At 39.8% G+C, this 21,207-nt stretch overlaps 1 protein-coding gene across 1 annotated transcript in view; it reads left to right on the top strand.

Moving 5' to 3' along the window:
• taok1a (TAO kinase 1a) overlaps positions 1 to 21,207 on the top strand; it is a 160,040-nt gene that overhangs the window by 81,669 nt on the left and 57,164 nt on the right. Inside the window, exons 2-3 of the mRNA XM_078548019.1 lie at positions 14,514 to 14,737; positions 17,142 to 17,213. Coding sequence (XP_078404145.1) covers positions 14,606 to 14,737; positions 17,142 to 17,213 — 204 coding nt within the window. The 5' untranslated portion in view covers positions 14,514 to 14,605. The remainder of the gene's footprint in view (positions 1 to 14,513; positions 14,738 to 17,141; positions 17,214 to 21,207) is intronic.

The raw sequence follows: 21,207 nt of genomic DNA, 5'->3' as shown, positions 1-21,207 counted from the left end.
TGACTACCTTATCCACCTTTCAGTGACCTGTGGACCTGTACACCCAGATCCCTCTGTCCGTCGATGCACTTAAGGGTTCTGCCATTTACTGTATAATTCCTACCTGTATTAGACCTTCCAAAATGCATTAACCTCGCATTTGTCCGGATTAAACTCCATCTGCCAGTTCTCCGCCCAAGTCTCCAACCGATCTATACCCCGTTGTATCCTTTGACAATCCTCTTCACTATCTGCAACTCCTCCAACCTTAGTGTTGTCTGCAAACTTACTAATTAGCCCAGTTACATTTTCCTCCAAATCATTTACGTATACGACAAACAGCAAAGGTCCCAGCACTGATCCCTGCGGAACACCACTAGTCACAGCTCTCCATTCAGAAAAGCACCCTTCCACTGCTACCCTCTGTCTTCTATGACCAAGTCAATTCTGTATCCATCTTGCCAGCTCACCTCTGATCCCGTGTGACTTTACCTTCTGTACCAGTCTGCCGTGAGGGACCTTGTCAAAGGCCTTACTGAAATCCATGTAGATAACATCCACCGCCCTTCCATCGTCGATCATCTTTGTCACTTCCTCGAAAAACTCGATCAAGTTAGTGAGACACGACCTCCCCTTCACAAAACCATGCTGCCTCTCACTAATACGCCCATTTGCTTTCAAATGGTAGTAAATCCTGTCACGAAGAATCTTCTCCAATAATTTCCCTACCACTGACGTAAGGCTTACCGGCCTGTAATTTCCTGGATTATCCCTGCTACCCTTCTTAAACAATGGAACAACATTGGCCATTCTCCAGTCCTCTGGGGCCTCACCCGTAGCCAGTGAGGATACAAAGATTTCTGTCAAGGCCCCAGCAATCTCCTCCCTTGCCTCCTTAACTTCCTTTTATCCAAATTACCAGAGATTATTAGAATTTGAGGGGAGGAAATTAGGCAAATAAAACATATAAGGAAGGAAGTTGAAAATAAAGACTTCCAAATGTGTGTCTTGGATTTAGGAAATTGAATTTGTAAATGTATTTGTTGCTTAAGAGGTAAAGAATAATGGATGATAAGGCATGATTAGTAGATATATTTTCTGTATTCAAATAATAGCCAAAAAAAAGGTTGGTGCGATTTTATAACTCAAGAACCCGGATTTTGGAAAACATTGGAGAATTTTATTTTATTACTCATTCAAGGGATGTGGGCTTCGTTGGCTAGGCTGGCATTTATTGCCCCTCCCTAATTGCTCTTAAGAAGGTGGTGGCAAACTGCCTTCTTGAACCACTGCAGTCCACGTGGTGTAGGTGCACCTACAGGGGGTAGTTCCAGGATTTTGACCCAGCGGCAGTGAAGGAATGGCGATATATTTCCAAGTCAGGAAAGTGAGTGGCTTGGGAGGGGGAACTTCTAGGTGATGGCGTTCCCATATATCTGTTGCCCTTGTCCTTCTAAATGGTAGTGCTCATAGGTTTGGAAGGTGCTGTTTAAGGAGCCTTGATGAGTTCCTACAGTGCATCTTGTAGACGGCACATACTGTTGCTACTGTGCATTGATGTTGAGGGAGTGAATGTTTGTGGGTGGGGTGCCAATCAAGCGGGCTGCTTTGTCCTGGATGGTGTCAAGCTTCTTGAGTGTTGTTGGAGCTGCACACATCCAGGCAAGTGGAGAGTATTCCATCACACTCCTGACTTGTGCCTTGTAGATGGTGGACAGGCTTTGGGGAGTAGGGAGGTGAGTTACTCTCTGCAGGATTCCTAGCCTCTTACCTGCTCTTTTAGCCACAGTATTTATATAGCTAGTCCAGTTCAATTCCTGGGGTAATTTCCAGGATTTTGATAGTGGGGGATTCACTGATGGTAATGCCATTTAATGTCAAAAGGCGATGGTTAGATTCTCTCTTGTTGGAAATGGTCATTATCCAGCACGTGTGGCGTGAATGCTACTTGCCACTTGTCAGCCCAAGTCTGGACATTTTCCAGATCTTGCTGCATTTGGACATGGACTGCTTCAGTATCTGAGGAATCGTGAATGGTGCTGAACATTGCGCAATCATCAGCGAACATCCCCACTTCTGACCTTTATGATGGAAGGTCATTGATGAAGCAGCTGAAGATGGTTGGGCCTAGGACACTACCCTGAGGAATTCTTGCAGTGATGTCCTGGAACTGAGATGACTGACCTCCAACAATCACAACCATCTTCCTTTGTGCTAAGTATGACTCCAACCAGCGGAGGGTTTTCCACTGATTCCCATTGACTCCAGTTTTGCTAGGGCTCCTTGATGCCACACTCGGTCAAATGCTGCCTTTATGTCAAGGCCAGCCACTCTCATCTCATCTCGAGAGTTCAGCTCTTTTGTCCATGTTTGAGCCAAGGCTGTAATGAGATCAGGAGTTGAGTGGCTCTGGCGGAGCCCCAAACGGAGTGTCAGTGAGTAGGTTATTGCTAAGCAAGTACCGCTTGATAACACTTGATGAATCCTTCCATTACTTCGCTGATGATTGAGAGTAGACTGATGGGATGGTAATTGGCTGGGTTGGATTTGGTCCTGCTTTTTGTGTACAGGATATACCTGGGCAATATTTCATATTGCCAGCTAGATGCTAGTGTTCAAGCTGTACTGGAACAGCTTGGCTAGGGGGCGCGGTAAGTTCTGGAGCATAGGCCTTCAGTACTATTGCCGGAATATTGTCAGGGCCCAGAGCCTTTACACTATCCAGTGTCTTCAGCCGTTTCTTGATATCACGTGGAATGAATCGAATTGGCTGAAGACTGGCAACTGTGAAGTTGGGGACCTCTGTAGGAGGCTGAAATGGATCATCCACTAGGCATTTCTGAAGATTGTAGCAAGTCCTTCAGCTGATCTTTTGCACTGACATGCTGGGCTCCCCCATCATTGAGACTTTTTTAGTGGCTTGCTAGGCCATTTCAGAGGGTGTTTAAGAGTCAACCACATTGCTGTGGGTCTGGAATCACATGTAGGCCAGACTAGGCAGATTTCCTGCCCTAAAGGAGAATAGTGAACCAGATGGATTTTTACGATAATCGACAATGGTTTCATGGTGATAATTAGACTTTTAATTCCAGATTTTTATTGAATTCAAATTTCACCATCTGCCATGGTGGAATTTGAACCGTGGAGCATTACCCTGGGCCTTTAGATTACTAATCCAGTGACAATACCACTACGTCACTGCCTCCCCAGAAGAAATTTATCAACATCCTTCGATGGCTTTACAAAGTGTAAGAGCTAAAGTTCAGTTTATAGTTGTCACCGTAATCTCAGTTTTAGGTTATTGTAATGCTGGGAACCTTAGCTTTTTTTACGCTGCCAAATTTGAAAGAATGAAGTTATTCAGTCCATTGCTAGCCCAGCTTTACTTTCTCCCCCCCCTCATCTCAAAACTGCCTATTTGAGCTCCTTGTTGCTAGTAAGTGATTTCAAACTAGGATTGGCAACAGTACTGTTAATCAAATGCAAACTGTCCCTTGATAAACTTGCAGAGAAAAATATCAGTGAGTCTGATGTGATTTGTACAATACCTGATTAATATGTGTAAACTAAAAAGAGATGCTTTTTGTTTCGCTATTATCAAATATCTTGGTTTTGGTTTCTAATTGTTTACCAATTAGTGGTGCTTTAGTATTGAAAGAAATGACACTTGTATAGTATGAACATAATCGAAATTCATGTAACATGTTTAGTTTTTTTCTAAACATCTAATAATGGTATAAATAGATATAAGTTCCCACAGAAGTCAATAAATTGAAAAGGGTAATGGAAGTGCCAGCTTCTCATAGTTTTGTGACCACAGTCCAAAGAGGATTTTTAAACAAGTTAGCACTAATGCAACGAAGTGCAGTGGGCCACCTGGAGCCTCCTGCTGTGCAAATGCCGGATCAGCATTGCCAGCATTCTTCTGTGAGTAAAGCTTACACTTACTGATGACATTTGCCAAACAATAAAACCAAACAGAAGTGAAATCACTAAGGAAGCCAAAGAATAATCTCCTCAGCTGTCTTCCTGATTGTGCCATGTGACTTTATGTCATACTGGCAGCTCACCCTACTAGCCAAATCAACAGATGTATGGAGAACTGCATGTTGGGATAGCAGCAGTTGTTCTTAAACAACAGTGTCCTTTTTGTAAAAAGCCACACTGCGAAAGGATGCAACAATGTGACATCATCATCTTATCCTAAGAACATTCCTTTACTGTTCTTGGTTTTACTGTGTTTAAAACCGCTCCTCCCCCATCGTTCAAAATCCAGACTATGATCATATTGTCTATTGTTCAGAAAAATGCCCTGAAGTACTTACTGTATTTATTTTTATTAATAGAACCAGTGAGTGCAACTCTTATACTCCCTGATTCGTGAGCATTTTGTCGTGCAGAGTTGTGCAGTCTGGTGAATGCCATATAGCAAATTATTATTTTGAGAGGAAAGGTTGCTCTGTAGAAATAAATTCCAGCGACTATCATGTAACGGCATATGTGTGTGAAGAATAATGAGGATAAATTATTAATTAGGCTTTAGAATATTTTATGTAAATGGTTTAAGATAATTGAATATTAAATATAACTAAAAAATCATTGGCCTCGATAAATTTGTAGGCCATTTAAGGAACCAGTTAACTTTCTTGCGTTGTTTCTGCTGCAGAAGTTGGATGTAATGCAAATTTTGATATTTTGACTTGGGTACATGCATGTGTTAGACCATTTTTTTAGAAAGCTTTTTTGAGATGTATACAAAAAACACATGACAATGTGCTATTGATTGATCTGTTCTATGTTTGTCAAGGGGAGGAAGTGATAGAAGATTTGCCTTAATAGTGGTTTAATTACACTGGTGAGCTTTACTTAACTACATGAATAGTTGATCCATATAGCATAATTTGATTAAACTTAATAAATACTAAAGGTGTAGTTACTTTGAATTAAGTAGAAAAGGTTGAAAATTCCTTAGTGGTTCCGTGGTTAAATGCTGGATTGATACAGAACTGAGTTGTATGCACACAAGAAGTTTCCCTGGTTTGCCGTGAGCTAGGTAAAACTGGTCCATTGGGAACATTACAGTTGACATTAGTGCCCTGGACCAGGAAAGGGGAAAATCATTGAACTCATCCATTGATTCTTGTTGGAGATGCTTGTGCATGTATATAGCGTGAGAAGTTGTTGACCTTGGTTGTGATGCTTCCCTTATTGTCGGATAGACTGCCAGAATTTGCTGTGTAAGCTAATTGTCATGTTTCAAGATTTCCTTATATTTTTTCCACAGATAGGAAGTGAAAAAGCTTTTAATATTGGGTTTTTATAAGCTGAATATATTCAGACAAGTGTGTGGAAAAGACTGAGGTATTAGATTGGGAAAATGCTAATGAGCTCATGCTGAGAAATCTTTAAAGACTGTAAATAATCAATTCATCAGACTGTCAGTAACCAAAAACATCTTGCACCTGTTCTATTGGAAAACATTTGACCCTTTTTGTTGAGTAGTGAGGGAGACAGGACAGACTGTGACACATAGGCTTGAGGTCACGGTGGAGGAGGTGGGTCTTTTTGAAACAGGAAGGCTGCAAAGATAGTTGGGTTTGTTAAAGAATATGCTGTGAATGCTTTTGATCATAGATGAGGCAAAGAAGTTAGAAATTATGGATAATTAGAAGCCATCTTATTTTGGCCACACTCTGGGGTTGAATAAAGTATCTCTATTTTGTATTATGACATAGATATTCTGTAGGAATATAAGAGGAGGAGTAGGCCATTTAGCCCCTTGTGCCTGTTCTGCTATTCAGTGAGATTATAGAATGGTCACAGCACAGAAGGAGGCCATTCAACCTGTTGTCTGTGGCGGCTCTCTGCAAGAGCAACTCAGCTAGTTAAACTCCCCTGCCCTTTCCCCGTAGGCCTGCAATTTGTTTTCTTCAAGTGACTATCCAATTTCCTTTTGAAAGCCCCAATTGTAAATGCCTCCTCCAGACCCTCAGATAATGCATTCCAGATCCTAAGCACCCACTATAAGTAAAAATGTTTTCCTTGTGTTGCCAATGGTTCTCTGGCCAACCACCTTAAATCGGTGGCCTCTGGTTCTCAACCCTTATGCCAATGGGTACAGTTTCTCTCTATCTATTCTGCCTGGACCCTTCATGATTCCTATCAATTCTCCTCTCAACCTTCTATAAGGAGAGCAACTCCAGCTTCTTCAATCTATCCACATAACTGAGGTCCCTCGTCCTGGAACCAATCTTGTAAACCTTTCCTGCATCGTCTCTAAAGCAGTCATATCCTTCCTAAAGGTGGTGCCTAGAACTGGACATACTATTCCGGCAGAGGCTAAACCAGAGTTTTATAAAGATTCGCCATAACTTCTTTGCTTTTGCCCTCTATGCTTCTAGCTTTAAAGGTCAGGATCCGATATGCCTTTTTAACCTCCTTTTCTGTCTTGCCGTCTTCAATAATTTTTGCACATAAACCCCCAGGTGTCTTTGTTCTTGCACCCCCTTTGAAATTGTATTTGTTCTCCTTGTTTTACCTAGCAAAATGTACCACTTCACACTTCTGTGCACTAAATTTCATCTGCCATGTGTCCAACCATTCCACCAACAGCCTCGTCCTCTTGAAGTCTATCACTACCCTCGTCGTAGCTCAGAATACTGCCAAGTTTTGTGTCATCTGCAAATTTTGAAATTGTGCCCTGCATACCCAAGTCCAGATCATTAATATATATCAAGGAAAGCAGTGGTCCGAGTACTGACCCCACTGTATATCTTCCTCCAGTCTGGAAAAACAGCTGTTAACACTACTCTCCATAAATTTCCTGTTACTCAGCCAACCTCATGTCCATGCTATACTTCCGCTTTTATTCCATGGGCTTCAAATTTGCTTTGTGGTACTTATCAAAATGCCGTTTGAAAGTCCACATACAGCACATCAACCATCAAATTGAGTAATAATCAAGTTAGTTAAACATGAAATAAAAACAGAAAATGGGGGAAAATCTCATCAGGTCTGACAGGATCTATGGATACAGAAACAGAGTTAACGTTTCGAGTCCGTATGACTCCTCTTCAGCGCTCTGAAGCATTCTCAATTCACATAAATTGGCCCTCTGCCAAGTAAGTATTTTTACTCCAGAATGCTGCTTTACCTTTTCTATAACTAATCTAATCCTATGACACGATGATCACTGTTCCCTAAATGTCCTTCTACTAACACTTGCTGCACTTGACCGACCTTCCCCAGGAAGCCGTGGAGACTGGGTCATTGAATTGATTCAAGGTTGAGTTAGATAGATTCTTGATGGACAAGGGAGTCCAGGACAGGGGCCCAGACAGGACAGGAGTTGAGATCACAATTCATGGTTAGCCATGATCATACTGAATGGTGGAGCAGGCTCAAAGGGCCGAGTGGCCTACTCCTGTTCCTAGGTCCTAAGTTCCTATGAACCTCATTCCCTAGAACCAGATGCAGCAATGCTTCCCTGCTTGTTGGACTGCAAACATACTACTCAATAAAGTTCTCCTAAACATATTTTAGATACTCTTTCCACTTTCTAGGCCTTTGTACTGTTATTATCCCAGTCTATATTAGGATCATTTAAGTGCCCCATTATCACTATTCTATAGTTTTTGCACCCCTCTATAATTTCCCTGCCAGTTTGCTCCTCTATATCTTTTTCACTAGATGGTTGTGTATAGAATACACTCAATAGTGTCATGGCACCTATATTGTTTCTTAGCTAAGCAAATAGTTTCTGTCCTTGACTCCTCCAGGGCATCCTCCCTCTCCAGGACTGTAATATTGTTAATCATTGCAGCCTCCTCTCCTCTTTCAATTCCATCTTTCCTGAATACCTTGTATTTAGGAATATTTAATGCCCAGTCCTGCCTTTTTCTGTTGAGCCAAGGCTCTGTTATCGCCACACATCATATTACCATGTGGTTATTTGCGCTGTAGGTCACCAGCTCAAATTATTAAGCTCTATGCATTTACACACATGCACTGTAAAACCTAACTTAGACCTTATTACATGGCTAATGTGTGACCTAACAACATTGACCCATTTCCCTTTGCTCCAAACCCCTTAATTACTTTGGTTAACAGAAATTTATCAATCTCAGGTTTAAAATTAATCTAGCACCACTGCTGTTTTGTGGAAGAGAACAAATACGTGTAGAACTATTTTCTAATTTCACTTCTGAAAGGCCTGGCTGTAATATTTAGGCAATTTCACTAGTCCTAGATACCACTACAACATTGCCCCCCACCCCGGCACCAACCAGTTTCTCCTGCTTTCTATCTCATCAGTACCCCTTAATATCTTGAAAACTTCAATCAAATCAATTCTTAATTTTCAATGAATACAACACTAGTTCATGTTATCTTTTCTCTTAGCTGGACTCCAAGGGTCAAATTATCATTGTAGTAATTAGTTTTTTGTACTTGTCCATGATATTTTACCAATCTATATACCTGGGCCCATGTCTTCTTGGACCTCCACCAAGCTTTTCACCATTTAGAAAGCATTATGATCTAACCTTCATAGGTGCAAAGTGAATGATCTCACATGTGCCTACATTGAAATCCATTTCCCACACTTTTGCCAATTCACCTAATCTATCAATATCTTTGTGATTTTATGCTTCCATCTACACTGCTTACAATTCCACCTATCTGTGTCATTGATGAATGGATAGAATTGAGAGAATCCAGTTAAATAAGCGATTCTATATGTTCACTTTGCTGTGACATAAACCTGCTTAACCCACCTCACCGTTTTTGCTTGGCTCCTCTTTAGTGAGATTGAAGAAACTGCATGAGAAGCACAAACGTAGTTCAGGTTATAAATTACAGACTAGTGTTACACCCCTGGGTTATACTCCTATGCAAATATAGGCCAGTATGAGGCAGCTTTCATAAAAGTAAGACATTCAGACTGTTACAGGAGCAACTGATGCAATTAAATCAGAGAAGATATTTACACAAGGTGTGATTTTGTAACACTGACACACACACAATAGTTGTTTGAGGGAGCTACTAGAAATCTGCCAGCAGTGCAACTGAATCAGAGCAACCTCTGATGTCAGCAGAAGATACTCAGAATTGGAAAAGAGGGAAATAAAGGATTTTCTCTTGTTCGAAACTATGGTTTTGCTTTTTATTTCTTTTTTCAATTATTTCTCATTGCTGTCTTTCTTACCCCGAGATTCCGCTCTCATTTCACATTAAAGGATCTAGCACTGCCACCCACCCACAAAATAACAATTAACTGAAGGTTTATATTTAGGTTATCTCCTTGAGTTACCTGTACCATTCTCTATTTGCCTCAAGGGGAAACATCACTGTGAAATAAGCAAAAATATTCAGGAACAGGGAAAAAGTCCTTAGTGCAAAAATAAATATGTCATTACAGAGACTTGGCTGTACAATGACAGACTGTAACCTGAATATTCAAGGTACATGACATTTAGGAGGAACAGGAAGCTATGAAAAGGTGGATGGGTAGCTCTATTATTTAAGGATGACATTGGTACAATAGAGAGAGATGACCTTAGTTCTGGAGATCAAGATGTAGAATCAGTTTGGGTAGAGATGAGAAATGGTAAAGGTAAGAAGTCACTTCTGGGAGTTGTATATGGGCCCTCTAACAGTAACCACACTGTATAGAATGGTGTATACAAGAGGAAGTAATGGGGGCTTGTGAGAAAAGCATGGTGATAATCATGGATGATTTTAATCTACGCATAGATTGGATGAATCAAATTGGCAAAGGTTGCCTGGATGATGAATTCATAAGTGTGTTTTAGCACCAACCAGGAGCAGGCTATATGAGATCTGGTAATGTGTAGTGAGGCAGAATTAATTAATGACCTCAAGGTGGCAGTGATTATAATATGATTGAATTTCACATTCTGTTTGAGGGAGAGAGGAGTGGATCTAAGACTGGTATTTTAAACTTAAATAAGGGCAATTATGAGGGCATGAAGGCAGCTGGCAAAAAATGAACTAGGAAATTCGTTTGAGGGATAGGTCAATAGAGATGCAATGGCAGACATTTAAGGAGACATTTCCAAATACTCAGAAAAGATACATTCCAGTGTGAAAGACTCTTAAGCACCAGCTGTGGTTAACTAAAGAAGTTAAAGGCAGTATCAAATTGAAAGAACAAGTGTATAATTGCACAGAGATTAGTGGCAGGTCAGAAGATTGGATGGAATGTAAAGAACAGCAAAGGAAGGAGGGGGAAGGAGGGAGAAATCTGAGTACAAGAGAAAACTAGCTAGAAATATAAAAACATGTAAGAGTTTCTACAGGTATTTAAAAAGGAAGAGTAAGTAAATTGAGTCCTCTGGAGAGAATGTTTGGGGAATTAATGGAAAATAAGGAAACGGCGGTTGAATTGAACAAGTATTTTGCATCTGTCTTCACTGTAAAGGATACAAATAACATCCCAGAAATAATTGTGAATCAGGAGGTGAAAGAGAAGGAGGAACTTAAAACAGTTACAATCACCAGGAAAGGGTACTCAGAAAATTATTTGAACTATAAGCTGACAAGTCCCCAGGTCCTGATGCACTTCACCTAGAGTCTTAAAAGTAGTTGCTGCTGAGATAGTAGATGCATTGGTTTTAATTTTTGAAGATTCCCTAGACTCTGGAAAGGTCCCATTAGATTGAAAATAGTGATTGTGACTCCTCCATTCAAGAATGGAGGGAGTTAGAAAGCACGAAACCACAGGCCAGTTAGCTTGTTTTCTTGGGAAATTGCTGGAATCTACTACTAAGAAGGTTATATTGGGGAACTTAGAAAATCTCAAAGCAGTCAGGTAGAGTCACCATGGCTTTGTGAAAGGGAAATCATGTTTGACTAATTTATTGGATCCCTTTGAGGAAGTAACAAGCAACATGGAAGAAGGGGAACCTGTGGATGTGCTGTATTTAGATTTCCAGAAGGCATTTGACAAGGTGTCACATCATAAGTTACAATGTAAAATAAGAGCTCGCGGTGTAACATATTAGCATGGATGAAGGATTGGTTAGATAACAGGAAACAGAGAGTAGGCATAAATGGGCATTTTTGGGTTGGCAAGATATGACGAGTGGAGTACCACAGGGATCAGTGGGGCCTCAACTATTTACAATTTATGTCAGTGACCTGGATGAAGGGACTGAATGCATGGTTGCTAAATTGACACAAAGATAGGTAGGAAAGTAGAGGACATAAGGAGCCTTCAAAGGGACATAGATTAAGTGAGTGGGCACAAATTTGGCAGATGGAGTATAATGTGTGTACATCTGAACTTGTCCAATTTGGCAGGAAAAATAAATGGAGACAAATTGCAGAACTCTGAGGTACAGACGTATGTGTGTGTCCTGGTGCATTCATCACAAAATGTTAGTATGCAGGTAAAGCAAGTGATTAAGAAGGCAAATGTAATGTTAACGTTTATTGCAAGGGCAATGGAATATAAAAGTAGGGATATTTTGCTACAGTTGTACAGGACATTGGTGAGACCACATCTGAAGTACTGTGTACAGTTTTGATCCCTTTATTTAAGATAGGATATAAATGCATTAGAGACAGTTCAGAGAAGATTCACTGGACTGATACCTGGGATGGGAGGGGTTATCTTATGAGGAAAGGTTGGACAGGCTGGACCTGTATCCACTGGAGTTCAGAAGAATGAGAGGTGGTCTTATTGAAACATATGAGATCCTGAGGGGACTTGACAGGGTGGATGCTGAAAGGATGTTTCCCATTGTGGGAGAGATGAAAACTCGAGGACACAGTTTAAAAATAATGGGTCTCCCATTTAACACTGAGATTATAAGAAATTTTTTCTGTGGGTTGAGAGTCTTTGGAACTCTCTTGCCTGGAGAACAGTGGTTGCAGGATCACTGAACATTTTTAAGGCAGAGGTAAGTAGGTAGATTCTTGACTAACAAGGGAGTCAAAGGGTATTGGGGGTAGGCAGAATGTGGAGTTGAGGCCACAATCAGATCAGCCATGATTTTATTGAATGGTTGAGCAGGTTCGAGGGGGCTGAATGGGCTACTCTTCCCAATTTGTATGTTCGTATAAGCTAGCGCCTTTTGATCCATCTTAACTATTTCCCTGCTCACCATAACTTTCTAATTGCCTTCTCTCCAGAAATGTTTTGGTGAGCAGATGGGAGTACAGTCTAAATGGGGAATCATTAGGGGTTGGGGGTAAATGACCAAAGGGCTTTAGGTATCCAAGGTTATTAAAAGCTAGTTCACAAGTGCCAAGAAAGTGATCAAAAATAAATGTGTTGACATATCAAAGAGGCTTGATTCTGTATCGAATCTAAAACAAAGGAAGTGCTACTGCAGTTTACAGTTTACAATTTTTAAAATATTCATTAATGTGATGTGGCATTGCTGACTAGGTCTGCATTTTTTGCCCATCCCTAATTGCCCTTGTTCAGAGGGCATTTAAGAGCCAACCACATTGCTGTGGGTCTGGAGTCACATGTAGGCCAGACCAGGTAAGGACAGCAGGTTTCCTTCCCTAAAGGACATTAGTGAACCAGATGGGTTTTTACAACAATCAACAATGGTTTCATGGTTACCATTAGGCTTTTAATTCCAGATTTTTTATTGAATTCAAATTCCACCATCTGCCATGGCGGGATTCAAACCCAGGTCCCCAGAGTATTACCCTGGGTCTCTGGATTACTAGTCCAGTGACGATACCATTACGCCACCGCCTCTTCCCAACAGTTTTGAATATCCCATCTTCAAAAAGATATTTTGGCCTTGGAAAAAGTACAGAAGCAATTCACTGGAATGATATCTAGGATGAAGGGATTGAAGAGATTGGTGCAATTGGGTTATATTTTCTGCAGATAAGGTTAAATGATTTGCTGAAGATATTTAAACTGATGGGGTAGGTAGGCTATGACTATGCTCTGGTAGAGTATTTCGGAGCGTAATTTTAGAATGTGAGCTAAACCACGGAAATAAAATCAGTTAAAATTTTTCATACAAGAAGTAGTAAGAATGTGGAACTGCCCCAGAAGTCTGAGACCAAAATCGGTTGAAGTGTTTGAAAGGAAAGAGATATAGAAGGCCAGAAATGCTTGATTGGCTGAATGGCCACCACCTGTCCCTGTGCTCCTCAGTAATTGCTTTTCAATATGAATATGCTGATTGTGCTGAATAACAGACTGCAAAATATGTATAATGCTGTTAGAGGCCATCCTAAATCTTATACTGCAGTGGTTTATACTCTAAATGTATATTTGTCATGAATAGGTACTGAGAATAATCAAGAAGGCTCATTGAATGGTTTATATCTAGAAGACTAGAATACAAGTGGGTAGAAGTTAAACTTCAACTATATAAAGCCCTGGTTAAATCACATAAACAGTACTTTGAGCAGTTCCGGACATCAAACCTTCAGGAGCAAATATTTGGTCTTGGCAGGCGTGTAGCGTACTTTTACCAGAATGATACCTGGATTTTAAGGGTTAAATTACAAGGAGAGATTAGACAAAGTCAGGTTGTGTTCCCTGGAGTTTATAAGGTTAAAGGAGTGTTTTGAGCAAAGTTGTCTAGATATTAGGGGGATCAGATAGGTCAGATAGAAACTGTTTTTGCTGGTTTGAGAGCCTTGACCTTGAGTCTTGGGGTGGTCCAAAAATTAGAACTAGACTTTTCAGGAGTGAAATTAGGAAATACTTTGACACACAAATGGCTGGTAGAAGTTCAGAATACTCTTTTGCAAATTACAATTGATGGTTAATCAGTTGTGAATTTTAAATCCGAGAATGATAGATTTTTGTTATCCAAAGGTATTAAGGGATTTAGGGCAGAGGTGGATATATGGAAATAGGTTGCAGACCAGCCATGATCTTATTGAATGGTGGAATGGACTTAAGAGCCTACTTCTGCTCTAATGTTCCTGTTTGACTAAATTATTCAGTTATATATTCAGACAAAACCCACATTGTTATCCATGTTTATGGAATTTCTAAATTACCAGATCCTGCGTAATTCACATTCTGGTTAACTTGTTAATTCATGACAACTGTGAAGAATTTTTTTTTCTTTTTATTAGTTTTATTTGCTGCAAGTAAAACAGACTACTAAATTTCAGTTGTCTTTCTGTTTGACGCATATTTTCTTTCCCTCTTTCCACCTTCAATCCAAAGAAAAAGTTAATTTGTTCTGTGCTTGGTTGAAAAGTAGAATATGAGCTATTCATGTTAGAACATATATTGTCACATGACAATCAAGGGTCTGATTCAGATTTGTGTCCTCTGGTTGGGAATCTACCACTGCTGCCATGTTGCAAGTATGTTACTATTTTATGGCTGGAATTTTATTAAGTATCACCATTTTGAAATGTTTCCAGAGGAAAAAAATCAGATTTCAGTTAGTTTAATCATTGTTCAGTTAGTTTAATCATTGTATATACCATTAATTTAATTCACAACTTCATCTTAAGAGCATTCTTGATCAGAGGATTTACAAATTCAATAATTAGCATTTTTTCTTTTTCAGTTGTCCATGTTCAAGAGGCGTCATTGATGCAGATGCAGCAAGAATTAAGACAGTGTGAACCCAGATAGTCAGACGGCTAACCGCACAGTAGGATGCCGTCAACCAACCGAGCAGGAAGCCTAAAGGACCCAGAAATAGCAGAGCTGTTCTACAGAGAAGATCCTGAAAAGCTGTTTGTGGATTTGCGAGAAATTGGCCATGGCAGCTTTGGAGCAGTTTATTTTGTAAGTATGCTTTAAAAAAATAAATAAATAAGTTCAGCCAGTTATTTGAATCAGAGAATTGCAGAGTCGTTACAGCACAGAAGGAGGCCATTCAGTCCATTGTTTCTGTGCTGGCTCTCCAAATGAGTAATGCACCTTGTGCCGCCACTCCTGTTTATCATTCTGGGCATAACTGCAATTGAAATAATAACTTCAGTGAAGCTTTCAATTTTTTTAAATTGCCACCTTATGCTTCATATTTTAAGGATAAGCTCTTATATAGTCTTGCCATCTTAATTATTTTGCCTTACTGTATCCATGTTTATGGCAATTAAATACTAAAATTGGATGAATGCCTAAACTAAAGTGGCTATAATTGTACCAAGTATATGTCTTTGTAATTTGAGTTAAAATGATTAGAATTGCATCTATTTTCATAGAAGCAAAAAGAATCCTATAAAGTGTCTAGCTCCCAAAAGGCCTTAATGTCCACACACCAGTAGGCATTTTCATTTTGAATGACTAAAGCATATTTTGCAGTAGGATTTTGTTTCTTTTTCTGTGGTATATAATTTGTGCTGCCTCTGAAATCCTTTCTCTTTGTTGGATTTTAGCCCCACATCCTTGTTAGCTTTCAATAAGTAAGTTCTGTTAAGAATCTGGTTGTTATTGCAGAAACTTTTCCTCCTAGCCATTTTTTTTATTTTTGTAGAAATCCCAGTGAAATTTTAAGCCTTTTATTAACTGTATGTAGCATAGAAGGTCTAGATGCTGACAGTCGACTGATACCAAATACTTCATTGTATAGGCCGCCAACACATGTTAGAATTCAAGCCTCAATGAAAGGCCTTGGTTGTAAAAAAAATCAGTATATCAACCTGCCTGAAGTATTTTGTGAAGGCTCCCACATTACAATACTGCAATTTGGAGTAACTGCCAGTGCTCAGATGGCAAGGGCAGCATTTAAAACTGCAGATAAATTCTTTATTTTTCTCATATGAAATGCAAAAGGTGATCGTGGATTTCATGTAGAAGAATTTTTTCTGAGATAAGGCTGCAACCTCAGGGAATCCTCGGGTGCTTCACAGCCAAATAAGTAATTTTTGAAGTGTAGGGTAGCAAATTTTTGCAAGGTCCCACAACCAGCAATGTGATGTTGGTCAATATTAGCCAAAATACCATGTCAACTTTCCCACTTTTTAAATAGTGCCATGGGATCTTTTACACAGCATCGCTGCTAGCACAAATGTCTAAGTTCATTGTCTCCATCAGGTACCATCAAGTGTTAGTTTCACTAGCTGGAAGCTTGGAGTTTCAGTAGCAGTGTGTGTTCACATAGTTGCACTTTAGATAATATCTGCCAGCATCATCCCCATATTTAATGATGTTTGTCAAAGAGGATCCATGAATATATAATTACATTATTTAATGTTAATTCTTAATTGGGTGTGAAGGCGAACAATTTTGGTAGCCTGTATGCAGACTTTCCTGACGTAATGGGTTGGATTTTATGGGGCGCCGCAGTTCCTTCTCTGCCTTGGGTTGGTGGGCGGTGGGTAACCAATCCACGATCCCAACAGCTGCCCTGCAGCAATTTAATGCTGGGAGCAGCACAAATTGTTTTAATGCATGACTTCCATCCCTTTCTCGGGAGGAAGTCCTGCCTTAGAGAGCTGCCGGCCAATTGGATGGATAGCAGCCCTTTAATCCCGGCAGCAGTGACCATTGCTGGAACTTCAGGCAGTCCCACGACACCAAGGTGACCAGGTAATTCTGGGGTCATTGGTCTCAGTGAGAGGGAGGTTAAACAGGCCGGGGGGCGGGGGGATGGTTAAAGGATGGATGACTTGCAGTGGGGTGTCTTCAGTGGGCCGAGGGACTTCCAAAGGAGGGCCCTCTCCCTCCTCCTCCCCTTTGCCCGATACCAGCATGCGCAGCCAAAGCCGTCGGGCTTCTTGCATGGTGTGGACCTGCCCCACCTCCAGTAAACTACTGTAGCAGCGGGTTGGTTTAGTTGTGTGAAACCACTGTTTGAAGTAGTAAAATTTACAATATAGTGCAGCTAACTCTTGCAGGTAGGTACATGTGAAATTCCAGACCCTAAATTACAAAATAACATTTAAGAAGTCCAAAATTATTCTAACCAAGGAAGAAAAACGCAATTGAGAATGTTCTATTCCATGAAGAGTGAAGTGAGTAATCCATTGGGATTGATTTTACTATGGATTAGTTTTTAGTTTTTAAATGGTTCAAAGAAAATTGGTAGTAAGTGTTATTCTTGGAATTTCAAAGATCAGCCCATGTCTGGCCAAAGATATTTCATTCAGGTTGTGTTATTTTTGTATTCTCCACTGCTCTGTTACTTTTGGTTTAGTTTTCAATTTAGTTTCTCAAACTTGGTAATATCTGGTATTAAATCTTATAGGCACGAGATGTTCGCACTAATGAAGTGGTGGCTATCAAGAAAATGTCATATAGTGGCAAACAGTCCAATGAGGTGCGTATATTCTAAAATATGCATGAAGGAAATAAGGATACGTTTTGTGTGTGTGCATGCTTGTGCGGTCACTTGCAATCAACGAATAAAGAAACTTGAGGTCTGTAGAATCATGAAGTCGATCATAAGTGTTTCTAGAAGATGTAGGTACAGGTGGGGGATTTAGGCTGCTAACTTGTTTTGTATATTCAAATGACAGTAATATGTCTGAGTACCTGCATGAGTTTGGGCTCGGGTTTCATGCATAGGCCATTAATGGGAAATGTTGCTAGACATGTGCCTAGATAGAAATGTGCCTAGATAGAAATTTGTATTTGTTAGCTAAGCTTGATTAATTTTGTTATCATTGCATTTTTAAATGTCTTTATTATGTTGCAAACCTAGGGCAGAATTTTATGTCCCGCAAGCAGACACGCACCTGACTCGTCCCAATGTCATTGTGCAGTCGCGTGATATTTTGTCCAGTGGGTGTGCACGAGAGTTGGCAATGCGCCCGCCAACAATTCAGAGGCCTATTAAGGCCATTAAGTATTTTAATTATCAGCGATTTTTCATTGCCCATCCAACCTTACGGTTGGCGGGCGGGCGAATTGGCCAGGCGGCCTTTGAATTTTTGAGGAAACCTCATCCACGGGCAGGATGAGGTTTCCGATATTAATTTTTAAAAAAATGTTTTGACATAATTTTTAAAATTATGCTTCTGCTCATGTGAGAGAGTCCTATGTGGGGACTATTTTTTGGATTTTCAAAATCTTTATTTTTATTTTTAAAATTCTTTGCTTCCTGAGGGAACTCCCTGCCTTCAGGGAGCTTTGAGTGTGCGCTCTCCCACGCATGTGCAGACTTTTGCGCTCACCCTCCTCCTGCCCCCACCCTGGCAATGCTGAGCTTCTCAGCATGCCTTTCACACTGGCTGGCCGTTAATTGGGTGGCGGGCCATTTCCCGGCTGCTCCTGGGCCCACCCAACAACCCGAAAATCCTACCCCTTATTCCCATTAGTAGTTGCTTCATGGAGAATCCCAATTTGTGTTTGAAAGGATTTTTGAACAATTTGATTGGTTCATTCTTTTTTAATTGGTAGCTATTGCTGACTGCCTGTTTTTTTTAGATTTCTATTCTTTTTTGAATTTTCTCCATGGCTATAATTCTGCTTGCTGAATGGTATCTTTCCTACCTGTTACTGTTTCATGAATATGGAATCAAATACCGATGTGACAGAAATGTATGTATGTAATACAATACTTGAAATGTGACAGACAAAAAGCATGTCAAATGCAATATTTGTGTGTAAAATATGTAGTGAATTTGATTATAAACCTAATATACTTTTTCTATAGTGCCTTGCTGAAATTCCATTAAAAGTAGGAATTTAAAGTATATTTTTAAATCAAGAAAACTGCTTATCAGAGTTACTTCTAGGAATATAAAAATTTTATAAATGCTAGTTACTTTTCTACTATGCTTTGAAATAATGTGTGGAATTTTTGCGGTAATTAAGAAAAGATTGTATACATATATAATATACACATTTATTTTGAAGTATTTAGCCACATGCTTAGAGCAAACGATAGCTTACCAATCCTGCATTCAAAGTAATTTTTCGATTGAAATTAAAGTTCTTCTTTATCTTAGCAGTAAAATTTACCAAACTCCACTTAATCTTTCAGACTAATTATTCCATCTATTTTTGATTTAATAATATATCACAGATTTTCTTTAACTTTCTCATCGGCTTGCATTAAGGTGACATCTGGGTACTAAGTATGGACATAATACTGATTAAAAAGAGCTTGCATTTACAAAAAGCATTTCACATCGTCAGGATATTGCACTGTACCTTGTATTCAATTAACTGAAGTGTAGTGTTGTTATGTAGGCAAACACACCTTCCAGTCTATACTCAGTAAATGAGATAAATGGCCAGTTAATCTGGTGATGCTTGAGAAATAAACCCTGACCAGGACAGGAGGCATCATTGCTTTTGTTTGACTTAAAATGCCATGGGATCTTTTGCATCCATTTGAACTGGCAAATTTGGTTTAACATTGAGTCAAGAAATCAATGCTCCCCAACAATGCCATACTCCCTGAATACTACATTGAACTGTCATTCTACATTATGAGCTCAAGTCTTGGACTGGTGCTTGAAGCCATGATCTTCAGATTGGGGTGAGGGTGCTACTACTGAGGTCAAAACTGAGGTCAACAAAACTATCCTTTCTATGATGGAGTTTATTGAAAATTCATAGAAATTTATATTAGGCCTGTAGCTTCTATAAATCCATAATCCTAATTTCTGTAACCCACAATACAATATCAATACATATTCTTATTGTCCTGTGGTCTTCCCATGTTATATATCATTCACATCCAATTCAAGGAGATGGATACAGTGATTAAAATGTGAATGTGGGTATACTGCCCATCAAACATGGGATTTTTTTTATAGGGGACCCAGGATAATTTCCCATCCTCCGGAAACATTCATTGGGAGACAGAAAGCAGGAAACTACAGACCAGTTGGCTTAACACCTATCATAGGGAAAATGTCAGAAGCTATTATTAAAAATGTTAATAGCAGGCTCTCAGAAAATGTTAAGACAATCAGACAGTGTCAACATGATTTTGTGAAAGGGAAATCATGTTTAACCAATTTATTGGAATTATTTGAAGGAGTCACATGCTGTGGATAAAGGTGAACCAGTGAATATACTGTACTTATTTCTCCAGAAGGCATTTGATAAGGTGCCACATCTAAGGTTATTGCAGAAAATAAAAGCTCATGGTGTAGGGGGGGTGACATATTGGCATGGATAGAAGATTGGCTAGCTAACAGGAAGCAGAGTAGTAGCCATAAATAGGTATTTTTCTGGTTGGTGGGATGTAATGACTGGTGTGTCACAGGGATCTGTGCTGGGGCCTCAACTTTTTACAATTTATATAAATGACCTGGATGAAGAGACAGATGGTATGGTTGCTAAGTTTGCTGAGGACACAAAGGTAGGTAGGAAAGTAAGTTGTGAATAGGACGTAAGGAGGCTACAAAGTGACACAGGTTAAGTGAGTGGGAAAAGACCGGGCAAATGGAGTATAATGTGGGCAAATGTGAAATTGTCCATTTTGGTTGGGAGAATAAAAAAAGAATCATATTATCTAAATGGTGAGAGATTGCAGAGCTCTGAGATTCAGAGGGATCTGGGTGTCCTAATGCATGAATCACAAAAGGCTAGCATGCAGGTACAGCAAGTAATTAGGAAAGCTAATAGAATGTTATCGTTTATTGCAAGGGGAATTATAAGGAAGTTATGCTTCAGTTATACAGGGCACTGGTGAGACCACATCTAGAGTATTTTGTACAGTATTGGTCTCTTATTTAAGGAAAGATGTAAATGTGATAGAAGCAGTTCAGAGAAGGTTTAATAGACTAATACCAGGAATGCATGGGTTGTCTTATGAGGAAAGGTTGGACAGGTTAGGCTTGTATCCACTGGAGCTTAGAAGGGTAAGGGGTGACTTGATCAAAACCTTTAAGATCCTGAGGGGTCTTGACAGAGTGGATGTGGAGAGGATGATTCCTGTTGTTGGAGAATCTAGAACTAGAGGTTACGATTTAAGAATAAGGGGCCGTTCATTTAAGGCAGATAAGAGGGTCGTGAGTCATTGGAACACTCTTCCTCAGAAGGCGGTGGAAGTTGCGTCTTAGAATATTTTTAAGGCAGAGCTAGATAGATTCTTGATTAATAAAGGGGTGAAAATTATCAGGGGTAGGTGGGATGTTAAAATCAGATCAGCCATGATCTTATTGAATGGAAGAGCAGGCTTGAAGGGCTGAGTGGCCTACTCCTCCTCCTGGTTCGTATGGTTGTATGTTTTTTTTTACTCTTTATTCAATGCCTTTTCTCAGCTATTGGTGTGCATACCAAAAATAGACTAATGTAGTACAAATTACTTCCATAGACCCACATCATCTTCATCCGATGTTGGTTGCTTTATC

Source organism: Cetorhinus maximus, chromosome 9 (assembly GCF_964194155.1).
Source record: "Cetorhinus maximus chromosome 9, sCetMax3.hap1.1, whole genome shotgun sequence".
Lineage (NCBI taxonomy): Eukaryota > Metazoa > Chordata > Chondrichthyes > Lamniformes > Cetorhinidae > Cetorhinus > Cetorhinus maximus.
Note: the sequence above shows the minus strand (reverse complement) of the source record. Positions and strands in the feature narration are given on the sequence as shown.